General features: G+C 29.1%; 1 protein-coding gene across 1 annotated transcript in view; it reads left to right on the top strand.

The window, feature by feature from the left end:
• The window catches only part of Mob4 (MOB kinase activator 4), a 39,198-nt gene extending 21,457 nt beyond the window's left edge, over window positions 1-17,741 (top strand). The window contains exons 4-5 of the mRNA XM_075381755.1: window positions 1,115-1,226; window positions 6,370-17,741. Coding sequence (XP_075237870.1) covers window positions 1,115-1,226; window positions 6,370-6,492 — 235 coding nt within the window. The 3' untranslated portion in view covers window positions 6,493-17,741. The remainder of the gene's footprint in view (window positions 1-1,114; window positions 1,227-6,369) is intronic.
• Window positions 17,742-21,050: the final 3,309 nt, after the last annotated feature.

The following is a 21,050-nucleotide window of genomic DNA, read 5'->3' as shown; positions in this document are numbered from 1 at the left end:
ACCAAACCATTCTGAATTTTCTTTGTTGAGATGTAAGTCTTGAACTAGATCGTTTAGTTCAGACTGTGAATAAAGCTCTGATGCACAACTATTTCTGGGTTCGCACTTTTCAATGTTATCTTCATTTAAATTACTTGTAGAACCATCTATTTCATTGGTACGTCAAGACCATGAGGAACCAGGTGTAAAGTGGATGGCATATTTGGATAGATGATTCTTTTTTTCTTCAAATTGAAACCGTCGAACAAACGTAACAATCATTGGTGAGATTTCATGGCTCTTACCACACCATTGGAACTCCAAATCTGAGTGCTTCTTGTTGACCCTTTGACCACTATCTACATCCTTCAACATATGTGTAGCAAAAATAGTGGAGAGCCCAAGTTTTGTCTTTATCTCCTATTTTCACTCCATATGAGGTACACTTGTCAAACGAAACATGTTATTTTTTTTTTGCCATTCTACCATTAATTCACAAATGTATGTAACAATCTGCAGAATTTTTGCAGCCTCTTGAAGCTATTTTGCAAGCAGAAAGTTTGCTTTATGGCCTGATATTCCACCAACAAAAATGAGCTTGATCACAGAAGACAGAAAAAACTCTGTGCACACTGATAGTTGAAACAGCACTGATAGTAGTTGCATGATGCATGAGTGGTGTAGATAGCTCCCAGCAACATGTTACATCTTTTTAACTCTTGTCACAACCTGTCGGCCAATCTCTCCAACTGTCTCGTGATCTTCATTCCCCCAACCCTCCTCTTTGACTAGTTTTAGCTATAAGCATGCATAGTAAAACCCAAAAAAAGTGAATATATTACATTAATTTATATTAAAAAAAATTATGTTTATTTTATAATATAACGAATTCAAAATTTTTCAACTTTTTATAAATTTGTAATTTGCGAAAAATCCCGACGTAATGGAAAAAATTAAGGTTATTTTCAGATTCAGCGCTAAAAATTTCATAGGAATCAATTATCAAAACTTAAAATACATTTCACAACCCAAATTTTGCAGGGTTGTTATTAATTCTTGAGAAGAGATGTGTGACCCTTTTTGATCTAATTACATTTAACTTACTGTTCTTATTTTTCTTTCTTTCTTTTTTTAGAGTTAGTATAAAAGATTCATCAGTAGCTAAACTAGGATCTGTTTGTCGTCGTGTCTATAGAATTTTTTCACACGCTTATTTTCATCACAGAACAATATTTGATGAATTTGAGGTACGTAAGTATTTTTAATTTTATAGTATATACTATAAAGGGGTTAAATATATATTTAACCCTTAATTTATAATTTTATAAACATGTGTATTTATCCCTTATAAAGTAGGGATAATATTGTATATTTGTATTTATGTTCATTTATTGTGAATTACTCTTACTTTAAATAACTGACAATCGGTGGAGATAAGAAACAGGTGGTTAAGAGTAAATAAGCTTAAAAAAATATTAGTTCCTAGTTACAGTGTGTACCCTCTAACTGTTTTTAGATTATCACATACCATCATCGTGGGACAAACGTTTTTCTTATTTATATTTTTGACTTTATCTTACAAATTAATATTAAGACTAATACTTATTCAGTATTTTCTAAAATGTTCAAAATAATATATCCTCAGGTTTCATCTTGCATATACGAGACTGCAATATACAATACATAACAGTTTTTTCATATTTAAAGCACATAATATAATTATATAAATAAAATAGTACTCTGTTGACTTAAGATTTAGGTAAAAAGATAGACTGAAGAAATCGTTATTAATAAAAATTTAGATGTTCACAATTAGAAATGATGCACTTATAATAACAGAAGTAAAATGTTTTTTGGACTGCTAGAAAAATTTGAATGTTAAATAAAGCTGAAAAGATCTCATTTTCTCATTGTAAACTTAGTTAATAATCTGGTACCTAAGTGATGAAAATCTGTTTGTACTACTCATATGTGCGACTGTCGCAGGAAATGTCATAAAACTTTTTATAGTAACAATTTTTTATAATGAAATTTCTATCCTTTATCTGTTAACTTGTACAATTATGTGTGATTAGCCTTCATGATCGGGTGTAAAACTGTTGCCTGTGTACTTACGATACTTGTAGCAAACGTTGATGAGTTATCACTATAATGTTAAAAAAAGTGAAAATTATTCAAATTATGGTACCAAAAACACTAACTTCATTACTTACAAACAGATTATAAAAATAGCAGAATAATTTAAGTTGACTTGGAAAACAATAAAAAATGAAGGAAAACACAAGAACAGTAATTGTAAAATATAGTTTTGTAAATAGTTATATTCTGTTTCTGCGATGCAATTTGCTAAAATAAATATGTATTTTAAAATTATATGAAGTTACCATATTTATATTGCATAATGTACACATTAAAATTTAGCCTTAAACAAATAATAAAAAAATACGTTGAAAATTTATGTTTATTTACTAATAAACATAAGCTATAAAATGGATTTATATATTTAAATTATTGTTTAAAAGTACTTTTTTTTTCACTAATCTTTTACACTAGATTATTGGTGTAAATCATATTTGTTTTATCACATAAACAGTTTGATATGCTACACTTCTTCAAACTCATAATGATTTACCCTTTAGATATTTTTTCTCATACTGTTTTCACCTTGAAACGAATTAACTGAAATTTGATCTTTTATTTTTCCTGTTTAGTTATTCTTTCATACTCCTTAGTCATTGTTTCTCTCCTAATATGATGAGATTTATTCCCTTCAGAAATTTTTTAAATTTCTTCTTGAGTGTCCCACCCTAGAAAACATCTGAAAATCAATAAACCTTTTCAAAATTCTACCAGTCATTGCTGTCATTTTCACTTTTAACTGATGATATAAGTAAATCTTTGGTTTGATGGATATATAATAACACATTATATAGATCACATCAGGAATGTGTAAATTTGCTACTTCATGGATAAAAAATGGAACTGCATTTTCATGAATAGGTCAAAGGAAGCCATAGTGAAATCTTGATCAGAGCTGTATCACAAAATATATAGTACATAGTTTTTTTTGTCTTCAGTCATTTGACTGGTTTGATTCAGCTCTCCAAGATTCCCTATCTAGTGCTAGTCGTTTCATTTCAGTATACCCTCTACATCCTACATCCCTAACAATTTGTTTTACATACTCCAAACTTTGCCTGCCTGCACAATTTTTTCTTTTGTCCCTCCAACATTAAAGTGACTATTCCAGGATGCCTTAATATGTGGCCTATAAGTCTGCCTCTTCTTTTAACTATATTTTTCCAAATGCTTCTTTCTTCATCTATTTGCTGCAACACCTCTTCATTTGTCACTTTATCCACCCGTCTGATTTTTAACATTCTCCTATAGCACCGCATTTCAAAAGCTTCTAATCTTTTCTTCTCAGGTACTCCAATCATCCAAGTTTCACTTTCATATAAAGCTACACTCCAAACATATACTTTCAGAAATGCTTTCCAGATTTTTAAATTAATTTTTGATGTAAGTAAATTATATTTCTGACTGAAAGCTAGTTTTGACTGTGCTATTCGGCATTTTATATTGCTCCTGCTTTGTCTATCTTTAGTAATTCTACTTCCCAAATAAAAAAATTCTTCTACCTCCATAATCTCTTCTCTTCCTATTTTTACATTCAGCAGTTCATTTATCTTATTTCTACTACATTTCATTACTTTCGATTTGTTCTTGTTTATTTCCATGCAGTAGTTCTTGCATAGGACTTTATCCGTGCTGTTCATTGTTCCTTCTAAATCCTTTTTACTCTCAGCTAGACTTTATCATCAGCAAATCATAGGATCTATCTTTTCACGTTGTACTGTTACTCTGGATCTAAATTGTTCTTTAACGTCATTAACTGCTAGTTCTATGTAAAGATTAAAAAGTAACAGGGATAGGGACATCCTTGTTGGACTCCCTTTCTTATTACGGCTTCTTTCTTATGTTCTTCAATTATTACTGTTGTTTGGTTCCTGTAAATGTTAGCAATTGTTCTTCTATCTCTTTATTTGAACCCTAATTTTTTTTAAATGTTGAACAATTTATTCCAGTCTATGTTATTGAATGCCTTATCTAGGTCTATAAATGCCACCTATGTTGGTTTGTTTTTCTTTAATCTTCCTTCTAGTATTAATCTGAGTGCTAAAATTGCTTCCCTTGCCCCTATCCTTTTCCTGAAACCAAATTGGTTTTCTCCTAACACTTCTTCAATATATTCCACCAACCTATCGAGTTGCTTTTCGTATTATACATCAGTGTACCATCATCTTTGTTTAAACATTATTAGAATTTAATTTATGTACCCCAAAATTTTTCTTAACTTTCCTGTATGCTCCATCTGTTTTACTAATGTTCATTTCTCTTTCCACTTCTGAACACTTTTCTTTAATCCACTCTTCTTTCACTAGTTTCACCTGGGTGTTGGCAATTACCAAATTATACTTTGTGCAAAACTGTATAAGTCGATTCCCTCTTTCATTCCTTTTGCCCAGCCCGTATTCACACACTATATTTCCTTCCTTGCCTTTTCCAATGCTTGCATTCCAATCTCCAACTATTATTAAATTTTCATCTCCTTTTATGTGTTTAATTGCTTCGTAAATTTCTTCGTATACACACTCTACCTCATCATCATCATGGGCGCTTGTAGGCATATAGATGTTAACAATCGGTTTAGGTTTCGATTTTATGCTTATTACAATGATTCTATCGCTATGCATTTTGAAATACTCTACTCTCTTCCCTATCTTCTTGTTCAATTTGAAACCTACTCCTGCCTGCCCATTATTTGAAGCTGAGTTAATTATTCTAAAATCACCTGACAAAAGTTGTTTTCCTCTTCCCACCGAACCTCGCTAATTCCTACTACATCTACATTTACCCTATCCATTTCCCTCTTTAAATTTTCTAACCTACCAACCTTTTTTAGATTTCTAACATTCTACGCTCCAACTTGTAGAATGTTATTTTTTAATTTTCTCTGGTGATCCCGTCCTTAGTAGTCCCGACCCGGAAATCTGAACGGGGGACTAGATTACCTCTGGAATATTTTACCAAGGAAGGCACCTCATTTTTATTTGAAAATGCAGAGAGCTACATTTTCTTGGAAAAAAATCAGCTGTAGTTTTCCATTGCTTTCAGCTGCGCAGTACGCAGAGGTTTGAGTGGTGTTGATATGGACGTTAAGTCGTCTTCACCTACGCCCTTAACAACTACTGAAAGAGCTGCTGCCCTCTTTCAGGAATCAATTACATAGTTAATTATACAATAAAAAATAAGTGTAAAAGTCAATAGTAATTTATAGCAAAACTTTAAATTATAACATAATGTGATATAATGTTAAAGTGCATACATTAAGGTATACTAAATATACAAAATAATTGCAATCCAGAAGGTATTGCAGTATGTATTTAAACACAATTTGATAAATGTTAAACAAGATGCAGGATATCAAGGTTATTTTTTTATATTTTAATTAATAGTGTTCAAAAATTCTTAGATGAAATAAAAAAAAAATAGGACAAAACTAAATTTCATTCAATTTTTTCTTGTTCTCTTATAGTCATATCTAATTTTTCTAATTAAAAAACATGCAAAGATCAGTTCCTTTCCATCAGCAATTGTGAAGCATATACACGCATCTTTATTTTTTTATCCATTTCTCTCTTAATTGTACCTTACTTCATTCTGTCTTATTAACTTGTAATGTGACATTTCAAACTATGGAAGAGGTTGGTTGGTGTACACTTTTCTGTATGTTCATCATTTTTTTCTTTTTCTGTGTAATATATTGATTGAATGTCAATAATTAATTTATCATTGCATAAATCAGGATGTTTTACATACTTACATTCTTAATTTTTGTTCTGATACTAGACTTATTCCAAATAATTTTGTAACTAACCTGACTTACTAAAAACATTTCTATAAGTATTTTTATTTCCATTTTTGTTTTTCTCTCATATTTTATGCAATTCCTCTATTAATCAAATTTTAAACATTCAAATAAAATTAAACTAATTTCAGTTTAATGGGAAAGTGTTCTTGAAATTGTTCGTTGTAATATTAAGCTTTTCTTTCACTTTCTTCTACAACACCTTATTAAATTTTTTCTCTGAAGGCATTGAACTGCTTCTCAACTACTATTAGTAGTGCTTCACAAATAATTTTAATTTCTTTGCTTGCAGTATAAGAAAGATATTTTCATCAGTTTTGTTGTTAAAAAAAGATTCTAATATTTTTCAAAGTTGAAAGAATTTTGAATAGGTAAGTATATTCTTCCATTTTTCAGAAAACTTTGGTGGTATGCAATACAAATTTTATATATAATACAAATTTTTTTTTCTTTTTTAGAACGATACATTTTTGTGTCGTCGTTTTACATATTTTGTTACAAAGTACAGTCTCATGTCCAAGGATAACCTTATAGTTCCTATATTAGGTGAAGAATCTACAGCTGGAGAATCAGAAGCATAAGAAAAAACATTTTAAATTATGTAATTATTAATAATATTGTTATGTTATGTATATTATTATTATTATTATTATTATTATTATTATTATTATTGTGTATTCGAACATATATTTTCATGATAAAGTTAAATGTATAAACGTTTATTAACTCTTTCTGTGTATCAGTAAAGAATTATTTATAATATCTTTTATTTTTGTCAATTTTTTTTGCTGGTAACAGGAAATGTTAGTTTTTCGATGTTGTTTATCCTCCTGTTTTATTTTTATTTATTATTTCTACTGATGATTTTTAAATCATCACATAATCACTCATTTCTAAATTTGAGAGAAAATTGGAATGTTTACATAGAATAAGTTTTTACTTTGTTTTTTTGTCCAGTATTGAAATAATAAAAACCTAAATAAGTTATTAAATCAAATAACCAGTTTTCCCATTAGATATTGAGTATTGTAGTTGAACTTTGGTAATGATAATTCACTCATCTGTTTGCCATTTTATTTATATGGAATCCCTTTATACTCCCACTCGAATATTTAACATGAATATTTTGGTAATACCTTTTTCATCAGAATTTGCAATGCATTATCAAATTATAATATTAAAATGATACGTACACAAATCTGAAATTTTTCTGTACTCTGATAATAAATTTCTTTATCAATTAATAGAAGAAAAAATTCAAAGGAAATCTTTCAGTTCACTTTCTGTTAGCATTGTAAAGAGAAAATAAAAAATATCTTTCAATTTTTTTCTGTCAAGACATTATATATACAATGAGGTTTAAAATGTAAGCAGGAATTTTATAATTAATTTTCTTGAGATGATTTACATAATATTTCTCAATGTAGTTCTCTGTCATTGCAATACATGTTGAAATACATGGACAATTTTTGAATTCATATGAAAATTAAGTGTTTTGTTTGCTTGTTGATTCATTCTTTTGCAATATTGGTGATCTCATTCTAGGTTGAAATTTTTTTCCTTTTACAAATTCCTTAAAGCGTATTATAAGCAGTCTGACACTGATTTAGGACTATACGAAGAATCGGTCAGCTCATTTCATTTGAGCTTTCATTTCTTAATTAAAGCAACAGTCTGAGAACGAGCATTGTTCCAGAAGAATTAAATAGAAGGCAAGATTGAATTCATTTGAACTAAATTGTAGGCTTGACTTTGTTTTTAAAATTGTAACCTAATACTTAATCAGTGATTTTTCGAAGAAAAAATTAAATTGGTGGAAGTATTTCCTTAGAATTTTAAAAAAAGGTTGCCGTTATTTTCCTGAGTGGAGATGCAATTTTCTTCTTCTGTGATGGTGGAAAGCTTGAATGTTGCTGCCGCATACTTGATTATATTATTTCTTAAGTGTGTCCCATGTCTTTTCACAGGTTGTTTCGAAATCGTAAAATTTGTGTATAACCTTTTGATATGCTTCAGTCAATGTGTCTTTGTGTACAGGTAATAAGACAGGAACCCTAGCATTTTTCTAAATTTAAGGTCCTTACTACTGTTACACCATTCTTAAAATTTACATCACTTTTTTAAGAAATTTCCATTGTAAATTTTACATAATAATTTTTTAGTAACTGCTCTGACTTTAATAAGTTTTTTCTTTATTGACTGAAGTTCTCTAGTTCTGGGTTGATGTACACTGAGCGGTTCATTTTCTACTCTCTTGTGAGCCTTTCTGAGTGACTTACATTATTAGACACACATTCATTGAAAAATTTAATTTTCTGTTTAACATTTCTTTTAACATTTCTGTGTATCTCCTTCTCAGACGTGTTGATTACTACTGATAAGGAGGAGATAAAGAGCAGACAAAAAATTCAAACGTTTTTAAGTGGTTATCAAATTAGTCATGTTTACCTTGCCCGCATAAAAGTAGACCACCAAAATTGTTTTGTGTTAAAATTTTTATTTTTAATAAAATCTATTTTTGTTGCATTTAAATTAAATATACTCTGCCAGTAATCTGTATTAAATTTGAATGTTCCCCGTGAAGGTTAAAAAATAAATATTTAAAGTAAATATTTTTGTTATCAGTGCTTTGATGCTACTCTCCATTTTTTTTCACTCCGAGACAATCTTTTAACCTCTTTACAGTTACTATACGTTACTTAGTGGGTTATCTCTTATAAATTCCAGTTGTTTTCCTATCCAGTCTTATGTTCTGCATAGGGTAAAGTGAGGAGAGATGCCTAATTTTGGAATATTACAAAATATTTAATATTCAGCTACTTTTAAGTAATAAATAATGTGAGTTCATAGGTATGGACATTTTCTCAGTATATTATATGCAATGGAAAGAATGTTCCCAAGATCTTCTTTACCTAACTTTCCTTGACAAAGTTATTTTTTCATCATATTGTTACATGCCTCATTAAATATTCTCTTAAACGGCCCAAAAAATACACCATCTAAGAGCTGGAGGTAGTTAATAGTATGACCGTAAACAAAATATAACAACATTTTCTCTAGCCGATTCAAGCACCTCGATACTCATATAAGCTACATATCAATCTTAAATTGAAAGATTTATTTCAATCTGTTTTCTTGGTAAAAAAAGGCTCAGAAACCATTCTTTAAAAAGGTCACTGCTTATGTATGCACTTTCTTTTCTCATTTTAATGAAAGTACCAGGTGGAGCACCATATGAATATGTTGTTCTTGAATAACCTTTGAAAATGCAGTATGGAGGAATGAAAATCCCCTCTGCATTGCAACACACCAATATACTAATCATTTCCTCCTTTTCACCGGTTGTTATTACCCTAGTGTTTTTGCTCCCTTTCTCTTCAGATCTCTCACCTGGGTCATTATTCATCTGCACATGACATTCATCGCAATTCCATATACACCAGGTTTATTAGAGAGATTGTTATCATAAGTAACTTTAGACAGTTACTACCACATAAGTTACTACCTGTCAGTTTATAACACATACTCTGCTGTGGCTTAAACCTTCTGCTTTTCTCACAGAAATATTATCGTTTCTTCTTAGAATGACTGGAGCCAGACAGATCTTTCTAACTTTTTCTTGTTTGCTGCAGAATGTGAGATTTTTACATGACCATAGATCCTGCTAGATTGTAGGCTATGCTTTTAACATCAGACCTACTCTGTACAGATTTGACTGATTGCAGTTATTTGATGTGATTTGCTAACTATTTTTCAGCTTCGTCACCTTCTTTTGTGTATCATTTGATGCCAATCTAGTAGTCTTCGATATCCAATATTATTTTAAGGCTTACCAATATTAATTTCCATATTTTTAACAGAATTCATTGGAAATGTAAGACTTTTTTCTGACCAAGACCCTTGGTTACTCTTTCTTTTATAAATATTGGGCATTGTGAAACATCTAAGACCAACAAATACCGACCGACTAGTTTTTAGAATTGCTTGTTACTCATAAAATATTTTCAAATGTGCCAGCTCTCTTCCTGTATATTCAAATGCAATAGCGAGATATTTCTCTTACCATGTAACGTGTGGAAACTCTGCTAACCAGTAGGGAGTATGGCTCACCTATTTATATACAGAATAAAGTATGTCATTTGTAACCAGCACTGGATACATGGTTTAAGATCTTCCTATTTGTAAATTTGAGCCAGGTCCCACTTACTTTACAATCAAATTATGTTAACGATTTTAAAACTATTACAAAAATTGAGCCGCTTAGTAAAGTAATTGAGTAAAAAAAGTCAATTTGTGAAACACTCACAAATTGAAGTAGCAACTCAGACTGGAACGTTTGACTTTCACAGCCAGTTTCCAAAGCATTTGGACTCTCACCACGCCTAAATATACAGGGGTGCTGATCTACCTGTATCATCTCTTCTCACTTTACCCACCTCTAATTGAATCAAGATATCTTGAGGTATAGCATTTACCTACCTAGTTCATCTGTTTCTAAGATACTTCCCAAAACTTCTCTTCTTTCCTATTTATCTTAAGACCTTCGTTTTGTATTTTATTGGTTCACCTAATTTTCAATTTCTTCCTGAAACATAGTATTTAAAAAGCTTTTATTCTTTAACATTCTGTTTTTCCTATTGACCATATTTTATTACTGTAAAGTTTTACTCCATAAAAATGTTAAAAATACCTTTTTAATTTTTTATTTTTGTTTTTACCAGTTTAGTCTGCCTTTTTCATCATCAGTTGTTTTTCATCTCTCCTTGTAGTAGTAATAATACTATCTGTATTATTCATCCTTTATGAATTCCTCTGTGAATAGAAAACAACTTTGTATGTCTTATTACAATCTCCCTACCTAATCATTCTTTTCTGTCATACTTCATTCTGTTCACAAATCAATCTAATTTAAGTTATATGTTATCCTGTTTAGTACTGTACTTTACAGTTAAATTGAATGATCTTAATCATTAATTAATTTTGCATGATTTGTTACTTAAATCTTTTTTCCTGATCGAAAAGTTAAACTTTTTTTTATTTTATTTGAATTGTGCTCGATCATGTTATGTGCTACTGTTGGATTTTATAAATATCTATAAATTACTGTTGTGTGCTATGGAATTTATGTATTAGTAGGTATTTGTTAACACGCCCATCTTAATCTGTATGAATATATCGGTTCCAGCTGCTCTATCCAGAACACAAGTATCAAACGTATAGTGGCTATAGGTATAGCTTTAGCTTGGATCTGCCGGACATTTAACCAAAACCTATGGTGTTTGAATAGATAGCTACCCAAATAAATTAAAATTAAGTATATGACACAAAGAAGTAGTTACTTTAAGATGTTCTCTCGGTATCGGTCATCCATTTCAATTCCCAGAAATTGTTGCAGTATATTAATAATCTATGATTTTTTTCTGTTGCCTATATACTTGCTGAAATAGATTGCTTTCTTCCACTTATTAAAATGTTGAAAAGCCTCAAGCTTTCTAAATGAACATCCTTTTCTCCATCTGAAATTATGGGGATATATTGAAGTAGAAACAGGATAAAACTACAGGTTAATAAATAGTCATGACTGAAACAGTTGCATATAGGTTGTTATATATAGTTGAATGTTTAATAAAACAGTGTAATACAATTTGTTTTGTTTTGCCATCTGAAGCTAGTTTTCTTGCGACTGAGTTTTATTAAAATTGTTCCATTTCATTTAACTAAGCCTTATGAAAGTGGCTCAAGCAGAATATACAGGAAACAGCATTCTGTAGACTCACTTCTGTATGCTAAATTATGAAAGTTTGTAATGTACTATATAGTTGACATCTTTAGATAGTATTAGTTCATCGATCGCGGAAATATATCGATATCACATTTTTCTCTTGAGGCAGTTTCTCCTCATCGTTTATTTTACAAATCCCATTGGTTTTGAAATGAGACATAACCTCAGCCATAACAATGAGACAGACTGTTGTTAATGTCACCCTTTATATGTAAGTAAACTTTTCAGTCGTATTTCAGTGTTTGTGTTGATTAACAAAAAACATAGGTTTTTGTTTTGATAAAGGAACTGGCTGCTATCCCAATTTTTAGATAAATGCCTGGCTTTATGTGATAGACACCAAAGTGGTTAGGGTTATTGTGTGATTTAAAATAAGAAACAGAGTCAGTATGTTGATAAATAACAGTCTGATCCTCTGAGCATGGTTAATCAGAGTGGTTTTCTGTCTTACCAGGGAACCAAAGTTGTTGCAGAAGAATCGCTCTTTTTTTTTTGTGTAGGTCTTGTGTAGCTTGTGATTATAATATTTTTTTTGGAAGCAAAGTATGGAGATTGAGAGAAAGAAAACTATTACTTTTGATGGGAAAGGTCCCTGGCTATTAATCTGTACAACTTTTAGCTTAAAATACTTTTAGTTTACCATCTTTTCTTTATATAGAAGCCATTTATAATGGAAGACAAATAATGATTAGTGATGTTGGATGCACTTGTCCTTTCCGCTGAAAACATATTTAAGTCGTCATAATTTACGGTTTTACCACACTGGTAATGACAAATGCAGATAGATTTTTAAATTGTATTTTAATGCAGTTTATGTAATCAGCAAATTTTCCATTATTAGTTTAATACTAGTAAAATTTGAATTTTGTTTTCTGCCATTTTAAATCGAAATGTTTATAAAACTAACATTTATTGATTACACATCTCCCTCTATAAGGTCCTGCACATTGAAATAGAGGTACAAGAATACAGAAATTAACAGCTTATTATTTTATAAATGTTTTCTTTGTTCAGTTGTACTTTTTAGAAAATTATCTGTACAGGCTCACCCCATCCGTACAATATAACTGCAACTAACTAAACTAATAAGAAAATTTACTCTAGTATAATCCTAAATAGTGAAGTTTTTTAATGCAAAATATATTTATACGTTTATTTATTATCAGTAATAATACATATTGTCATATGTTAATAAATTATACATTAAAAATAAACCTTCATGTATTATATTTAACAGTTCTGATAAAAATTTATGTTCTGAAATACATTTTAATATGCTAAAGTATATTTTTATTTTTTCAGTTATGTATTTAAATTAATAGTAATTTTGTATCATAAATAATAAATTATTTATTCGTATTGTTATATCATATATTAACGTAATATAACTTCTTGTTTTGTCATCATCATTTTATGTTGCAGATTATTTTCTTCTTTTTTTTTAATATAATGTATCTTTTAAGGATTTTTTTGTATCAAAACTATTTTTATTTAGGTAGAACCTAGATTAACCGAGGTACAGTTAAGTTGTATTTTTACTCAGTTATTGAAACTTTTTTCATCGTATGAAAAAACCTGAATGGATTTCAGCCTGGAAATTTCCAGATGAAAGGCTGAGTACTACCAGTTTGTTTAAATTTTGTTAAAACTTCTTATAAAATTATTTTATTGGCTGTATTATGTATAATATAATTAAAACAATAAGTTACAGGTTTCTAGTCTGATGTAAAATTTCTTCTATTCCTGTTCCATGATAATTTAACTGTCCTCTAAAATAAGTATAACCCATTTATTATTTTATATGACGTGCACAGAAAACACTTCTTCACCAAAAATAATAGTATATATGAATTTTTTTGAATCTGTGTGCAAATAGAATACTTGGTAGGGATGACCAGCACGATAACACGATCTACTATTGTGTTCACACCGGAGCTGTCATGAAAATCCATATGTATGAAAAAATAATTGAGAATCTGTATATAATTTCTGGATATTTAAATAACTTAAAACGTTCTTTAAGATAAAAAGTCATTTTCAGAAAACTACATAAAATCATTCATTTCATTCAAAAGTTATAGGGAACAAAATATTCAGTTTTTGATCGAAAATCATACCAATTGCCTATCCGAAGTAAAAATAACAATCGCTAAATAATTTTTATAAATACTACACCTAATTTTAACGGTTATATTAGTAACATTCATAAAGATAAAATTTAAATTACACCTATATAGTCTTTACAAAAGTATACCATGTACAGATAATAATTTATTACTAGTAAAAGCTGTTAATATGCATAATAAAACTATTTTTGATAGTGGCACATATTATCTACACATTAAACATATATGGTAATTTAATTTTTTTTAATCCATTAATTGTATTTGTACATATAAATTTAAAGTACTTGCACACATACCAACTGAAATCTATGTAAACCTTAACTCTACAAATTTCAAATTAATTTAATTTCATCTGTAATTAACCTAAAACTTAATATACTGAAAACTTTTTGTAATATTTTTGTTCACATTGTATGAAATTTACAATACAGACAGTACTAGAACCATTGTTCCATCTATTTTGTTAATTTTTATAAATTAATACATACATCAGGTATTCTTAAAAATGTGTAAATCTTGAACATTATTTGTATTGAGACTACCTATATTAAATTATTCAGATTCTTCTTCATTTTTAATTATAATACCAATTCTGATAGATCTAATCTTTTAGGGTATTTGAAATTACATTATAAAGCTAGCTTTAAGTTCAGTCTTCAAATAAAGCAATATTTACATAATAAAAATGGTATCATGTGGTAATTCTGGAGTAAATTTGATTTTTTTATTTTAATGCGCATGTATTGATTTATTAATGATTAATTTATTCAATCGGTTGTAAGACTATCGACATCAAAGTATTATATATTTGTCAAGAAATTTCTAAAAATTTGTCTAGTTTTGGGTATGTTCATTACCAGGTTATTTAATAATACTATAGATGTATAGATAACGTATTACTTAACAAGATCTTAGAAGATTATAGTGCATTATTTATTTTTATTATCTGTTTATTATTTTCACACGCAGTTACATATTTTATGTTTAATAGTAATAATAGAATTCAATAAAACAATTGCAATGAAATGTAATATGTATAACTTGTATGAAAATTTAGATAACCTCTGTAGACAAATTTATGTCAATGTTTTGTTATTATCATTATAATAACAACTTATAAAGAAAAACAAAAATTCTGAAGTACACTGCCAGCAATTTAAAATAGCAATAACAGTCCATAAATATTGTAATCCTAAAATAGTAATTTCTTCAGTAATTACATTAGAATAATTTTTCAATTTCATAGGTTTCTAGTAACCATACAAATAACAGAGCACTATATTTTCTCTAAAGTTTCTTGATTCCTTTATATTATAAGGTAACAAGTTGTACACCTTCGAAGTCACAAATGAATTTTGGCAAAGGTAACAAAAAACACAAATTTATCATTCCTATTAAATTACTCTTGACATGTGTGCGTTACACTATACATATTACACCTTTTATAAAAAAATTTTAGGACTCTAAAAACATAACAAATATCTTAAGGGCAATGGGTAAATTTTTTTTAAAAGCTGGAAAAGATTCGCTAAATCTATTTTTATTTTAATAACATGTTTATAACATTCTAATAACATGTTTTTGTGCTACCAACAATGGTTTTATATTAGAATAATACATACTGGTGCCTCCCTGACAAGTTATACCGTACAATATTCTCGATTCTACCAAGGAGTGACACAACATCTTCAGTTACTTTGTAAAAAAGCTATTTAAGAAATAAAATTTATATAGTACCTGCTGAAATGAATTACAAAACCGCAGCCTCTATAGGAAATCATTCGTTTCAAATTTGTGCACAATCTGTATGTTGTAAGGATAAAATCCTAAGTCTTTGTGCAATATTGTACGCATGTTTCTGTCTGACAAGTTCAACAATCTTGCATGGCATCTTGCTGAACCCTGTGGACTTTGAGTTATGCTTGCCTGACTCGTTCTTTGTTTTCCAGAGTGCTCACAGTTTTCCTCACCGTTCCTTTATAAACACTTAAAACACTGAGTCTTTTGGAATTTGGGATACCAATCTAAGATAACATTGCATGAAAGCGCTTTACCTTAAGGAGGTATGTTGAACTTAGTTCAAAAGCTTCGTTGCATGGAAATAATCGACTTAGTTTCAATGTATGCCATTACGGCATAAATATGTTGTTTCAAAGAGCGTTCTCTTTTTCGTCAGAACCCAGTGCAATGTTAACTTTCTTCTTCTGTTTATTCTACTAGGTAAACATGGAAATCTGTTTGATTGAATAAATGCAGAGTAAATAAACCTTAACAATATCTATTCTTAAACATTTTTTAATCATAACAGACCCCCTCCTCCTTGTAATCATATATGATAGAATCCCAAACTCCCTCTGCCCTCAGAGCGTAACTCAATTTACAGATTAGATCAGGATTTTCAAACTTTTTTTACTTTTTTGTGCACAATAATGAAAATGTGTGAGGAATTGAATACAAATGTTTTGTTGCTAAATCCCATACAACAGAGTATCTTATGTGGTCTATTTAAATGTTTACCATGATTGTCAGTTACAATAAGTTTACTTTCTGCAGCAGAATTTTGCACACCTCTTAAGTTTTTTGAAAGAAATGTGAAATAGTTTAATAATAAATGAACTGGCTGGATATGAACAAAATATTTCCAAGCATTCTCTCTGTTTTTATTCTTAACGTTTAGGCTTGACATTTTAACATCTAACCTTTCCATAAATTTCATAAGCGATGTATTTTGTTTAGAATTATCACCAATGTTCTAAATAAATTTTTTTCTTGTTCAGTAACTGAAGAATAACAGTTATTTATACAACAAATCTGCACATGAACTGTTTTCCTTTAATAATATTGCCTTCATAGTTAACATAACCCTTACCAGAATTAATTTCATTTTTGTGGACTTGCATTTCCATAAGTTTTTGTAAACTTTCTTTCTCTTCTCAACATTCAGCTCCTTTTCTTTTAACTCTACTTCACTATCAGTATCGGATAACATTATTTAGATAAGACTAAAAACAACACAACACAGACTGTAAATAACGTTTTAACTGAAATACAGACACTTAACCTCACTCTATGGAAGAAAGGCCTAATAGCAGCTATATAGTATTTTTTACACATATGTAACAAAAGGCGGGGAATTCAAAAATGCTTTCTCCGGAAAAAGGGCCTAATGAAGTTTAGGCCCTTCTTCCCCACCTAACTCCTCAATTACAAGGCATATCGAAAAAATAAGCATCTCATCAGCATTATCGATGCGATTAAATTGATAGTTATTGTTTCTATGTTGAATTACATGTGTTTGAAAATTTGTTAACTTCTGTTCAAAGTAAGTAAATAAATAATTGCCCATCGTATTTTGTTGAATCCAAGATGCACCCTATTAATATTAATGATCATATTGAAAAAGTAATTCATCTAAACGAGTAGATATGGTATATATATTTACTGATTAACAATAATAACGCTATCATCATAGTGCAGTCGATTTTGTTTAATTGTTTTATTATTGTTGAAATAGGTCATTATATTTAAAAATAAAAATATGTTTATAGCTTCATTAAAAAGATGAAATCACATGTAATCAGGGCTGATTAATCAAGACCGTGATTAACTGTAAACGTGGTTATTTGAGGTTCTAGTGTATTTATACATACGCATACAGTCAATAATAATGTATATAATTAAATTAGTTTTTAGCATATTTTAATAGTTTTAATTTTATACATTTTTATTATTTATTTATAACTTTATATATTTATTATTATTATTATTTTATAAATTAAGTTAAATTCTTTTTAATTAAATATTATATTATTAATTAATGTATATGTTAGGGATAAATTTGTATGTGTGTTTGTGCGGAAAAGAAGTGTATTGTATTCTGTAGTAAATATATAATTAATTAAATGAAAAATAAAATTTTATAACAAAAATAAATTATAGGGCTTCTTTATTTTATTTTTATTTCAGTTTGTACATCTGAATCTCTTGATTAATAATAAATTGTGAATATTTTTGAAGTTTTTTTATGAGTATCTTTCTGCAGAAAAAAATGACTAAAAATTGCAAAAGCAGAAATTTCAACAAAATAAGAAAATGAAAAAAGCTTGTACAACATTCCTGTTTGTACGTAACTTCACCTCAGGGATAAAGGGAAACTGCTGATTTTGATAAATGTTAATAGTATTTTCTTTCCCTCACATACACTGAGCTACCTTACCAATTTCATGCTATATATTCACCCATTTTTGATATACTAAACAAACTATGATATAACTTCATTCATCCAGCCTTGCTAAACAGGAACAGATGTTAGGATGAATGAAATTGTGATAATCCAGGAATGTCATGTAGTCTGTTAAGTATGGCATTTGAAACAGTTTTTAAATACCAATTGTAGATTTCAACTTCATTTACAATAAAATCAGTTTTGAAAAAATACTTTACTCGTATTTTTCTAAAAACAACAGATATGGGAATTCATTGCGCTATTGCAACCACAATGCATATAAATGTGCGTAAACAGATGATCTGTATATGCTAGTCTTTAATTTAATGATAAGTTATTATGAAAAGTATATTTTTTACAAACTTAAATTCATTATACTGTGTACATTTCCTAATTCTATATAGCCGTCTAAAATTAAAAGATTGAACCAGAATTATGAGAGAAAAAATAGGGTTCTGAAGTTTTATAGAAAATAATTTAAAATATCTTAATGCGAATCATTGTCCAGGTGATCATGATCTGAAAACAAGATGTTACGCTATATTTTTATTACTTCCATATATATAAATTCTGTACTTTTTTTTTATAGAATCAAAATCTGAGAAATGTTAAAACCAGATGCCCAAGAATTTGACATTCAAGTAATTACATATCAGTCATTTTTTCTTATTGTAATATTTAATAGTCAGGAAAGTAAAATCAGTTAATAAAATTTGTAGTTTATTTTACACTTCTTCAATTTGTGTAATTTAGTTATTACTTGAGTGCAAGTGACAAATAGTCATGCACTTTCATAAGAAAAGACAGAAGAATTTTTTTTATGAAGACATTTTCATAAGAAAAGTATAGATGATTGAGTACAACTGTCATGACCGAATGAAAATATTACATCTCCAACCAGCTGAAATTTTACCAGAGTCTCTGCATAGTGTTAAAAAAACGGGGGATTGAATTATCTACCGACCTTAAATTAAAATAATATATTTCTAGGTTAATTATTTATTATAATACAAATTATTACCTTTTAAACTCTCTCCGTCACTCCTCTGTGAACATTTGTATCCTTCAGAACTTAATTTTATTCCTGTCGCACATATTTTTGTACTAATTTACAGATTTCATCGAATGCAGAACTTCAACTCATATCATTTTTCTTAAAAGATTTTGTTTGCTTGATTCCATTAACATTTTTCCTAGCCATAACCTAATGTTAACTTTTGAGTTTTTTAAATAAAAGGAATTTACTGCAGGAAGCTGTCGACATCACAATAAATTCTTATACTTTTGTATGACTAGGAACTTTTCTCTTGGAGTTCCATACATTAGCCGAGAACATTCAGATAGGGAAGTGCTGGAAACTTGCCTTCACCTTTAATCAGTGTTGGCTGATATTTGCTGGTTCTGTTGAAAGATAGCTTAGCAAACCAGGGATTTTTGTTTTTTTTTTTATATATGTATATATATTTAACAGTCAAATATCACACTCTATACTGAATGCATCTTTATTTCAACAATTGAAATGATGTGTCCAAGTTTTTGGTTACAGGATTAAGACTTTCTTCTATTAAATGTCTTCAGCCTTGTTGAAAAGATCCTCTTAACAGTAACCGAAATTTTTGAAAACAGGAAATAATCACAAGAATACAAATTGAATAGTTTTATGTACGTACCCCTATTTTATGGGTCAAAATAAGTGAATGTTGTTATGAAGGAACTGATCGTCTGAAGGTGCCGAGTTATTGAAATAGACGCATAAATCTAAAGCCATAAGCAAACCAATTCTTTATATGAGAGTAAAGTTTTAAATTAAAAAATTGTTACTTTTCTAATGACAGTTTGTCTCTGCAAAACAAATTTAGACTAAAATCAAGTTCAAGAATATTTCATTTCTGTAAACTGTTCAACACAGCTTGTTAGATCGTTTGACAAGAATTGTACAACTGAGTAATCATCTAATATATACACACACCAGAATCTGTTATGCACTTTTCCTGACATTGAAACAGATTTGTATATGTTCTCTTTCTGACATTGCAGTATACATGACAATAATTATCCTTTACCTGTTCACATGGCATTTGTTAACCAATATATTTACTTTGTGATGTCAAATTGCAGATAAAGGATAGCTGTGTAAATCGGTTGCAGCACGTCATTAGTTTCTTGATCTACATAAAAAATTAGCTGTTCGTCTGTGGGTCAACTCATTTAAATTATTTACTCAGGCCTGTTTGTTAATGGGTCTATCCATTTGAAGTCGCCCAAGGGTGGTTGCTTGACCAATTCAAAAAAAAAATAGAAAAATACTTGTTTCCTACATGTTTCAGGACCTTAATACTACTTTTTTTAAATTTTTTATTTAAACAGTTTACCTGTAGCGCCATTTTTGTTATGGTGCACACCTATTATTGTGTGGGGAAGTGTTTACGGAAAAAATCATAACTAAAAAACTGTTGGTCCTGGAAGAATGAAACAAAAAGCAATTTAATCATATTTTCTCAAGGTAAAAGACCGGTCCAGTGGTTTATTTACCCATCTCTTTTTCTATGGGAAAATTACCAATAAAGTTGAACAAGAAAAACTGAAATTTCACTTATGGTAATTTTTTTCAAGAGTCGGGGACGGCATACACATATTGAATTATTTTTTTATATATAAGTATTTGTCAGTAGTTTTACAATAAATAATATTAATGGTGTTATACTTGCCTCTAAACGTTAATGAATTTTTGAAAAATTTTGGTTTCAAATAACTCTCATAGAGCACGTGATAAAAGTCTCAAATTTATACAATTTGCATTGTTTTTGTAGAGTTTATGGCAAATAAAAAAGTGTCTTGTGTAATTTTACTAATAAAAAAGTTATAACTTCTTGAAAATCTATTAAAAGCGATACTATTTTGACTCGCTAAATAAGTGTGCCAACGGGGTTTCTTGTCTTCTTGGCACTTTAATATTTTTATACTTATTACTATAGTTCAAATAGACTTGTTTGAACTATTCAACTG

The sequence above is a fragment of the Lycorma delicatula genome, chromosome 13, assembly GCF_047948215.1.
Source record: "Lycorma delicatula isolate Av1 chromosome 13, ASM4794821v1, whole genome shotgun sequence".
NCBI classification, from domain to species: domain Eukaryota; kingdom Metazoa; phylum Arthropoda; class Insecta; order Hemiptera; family Fulgoridae; genus Lycorma; species Lycorma delicatula.
This window is presented reverse-complemented; position numbering and strand designations above follow the sequence as displayed.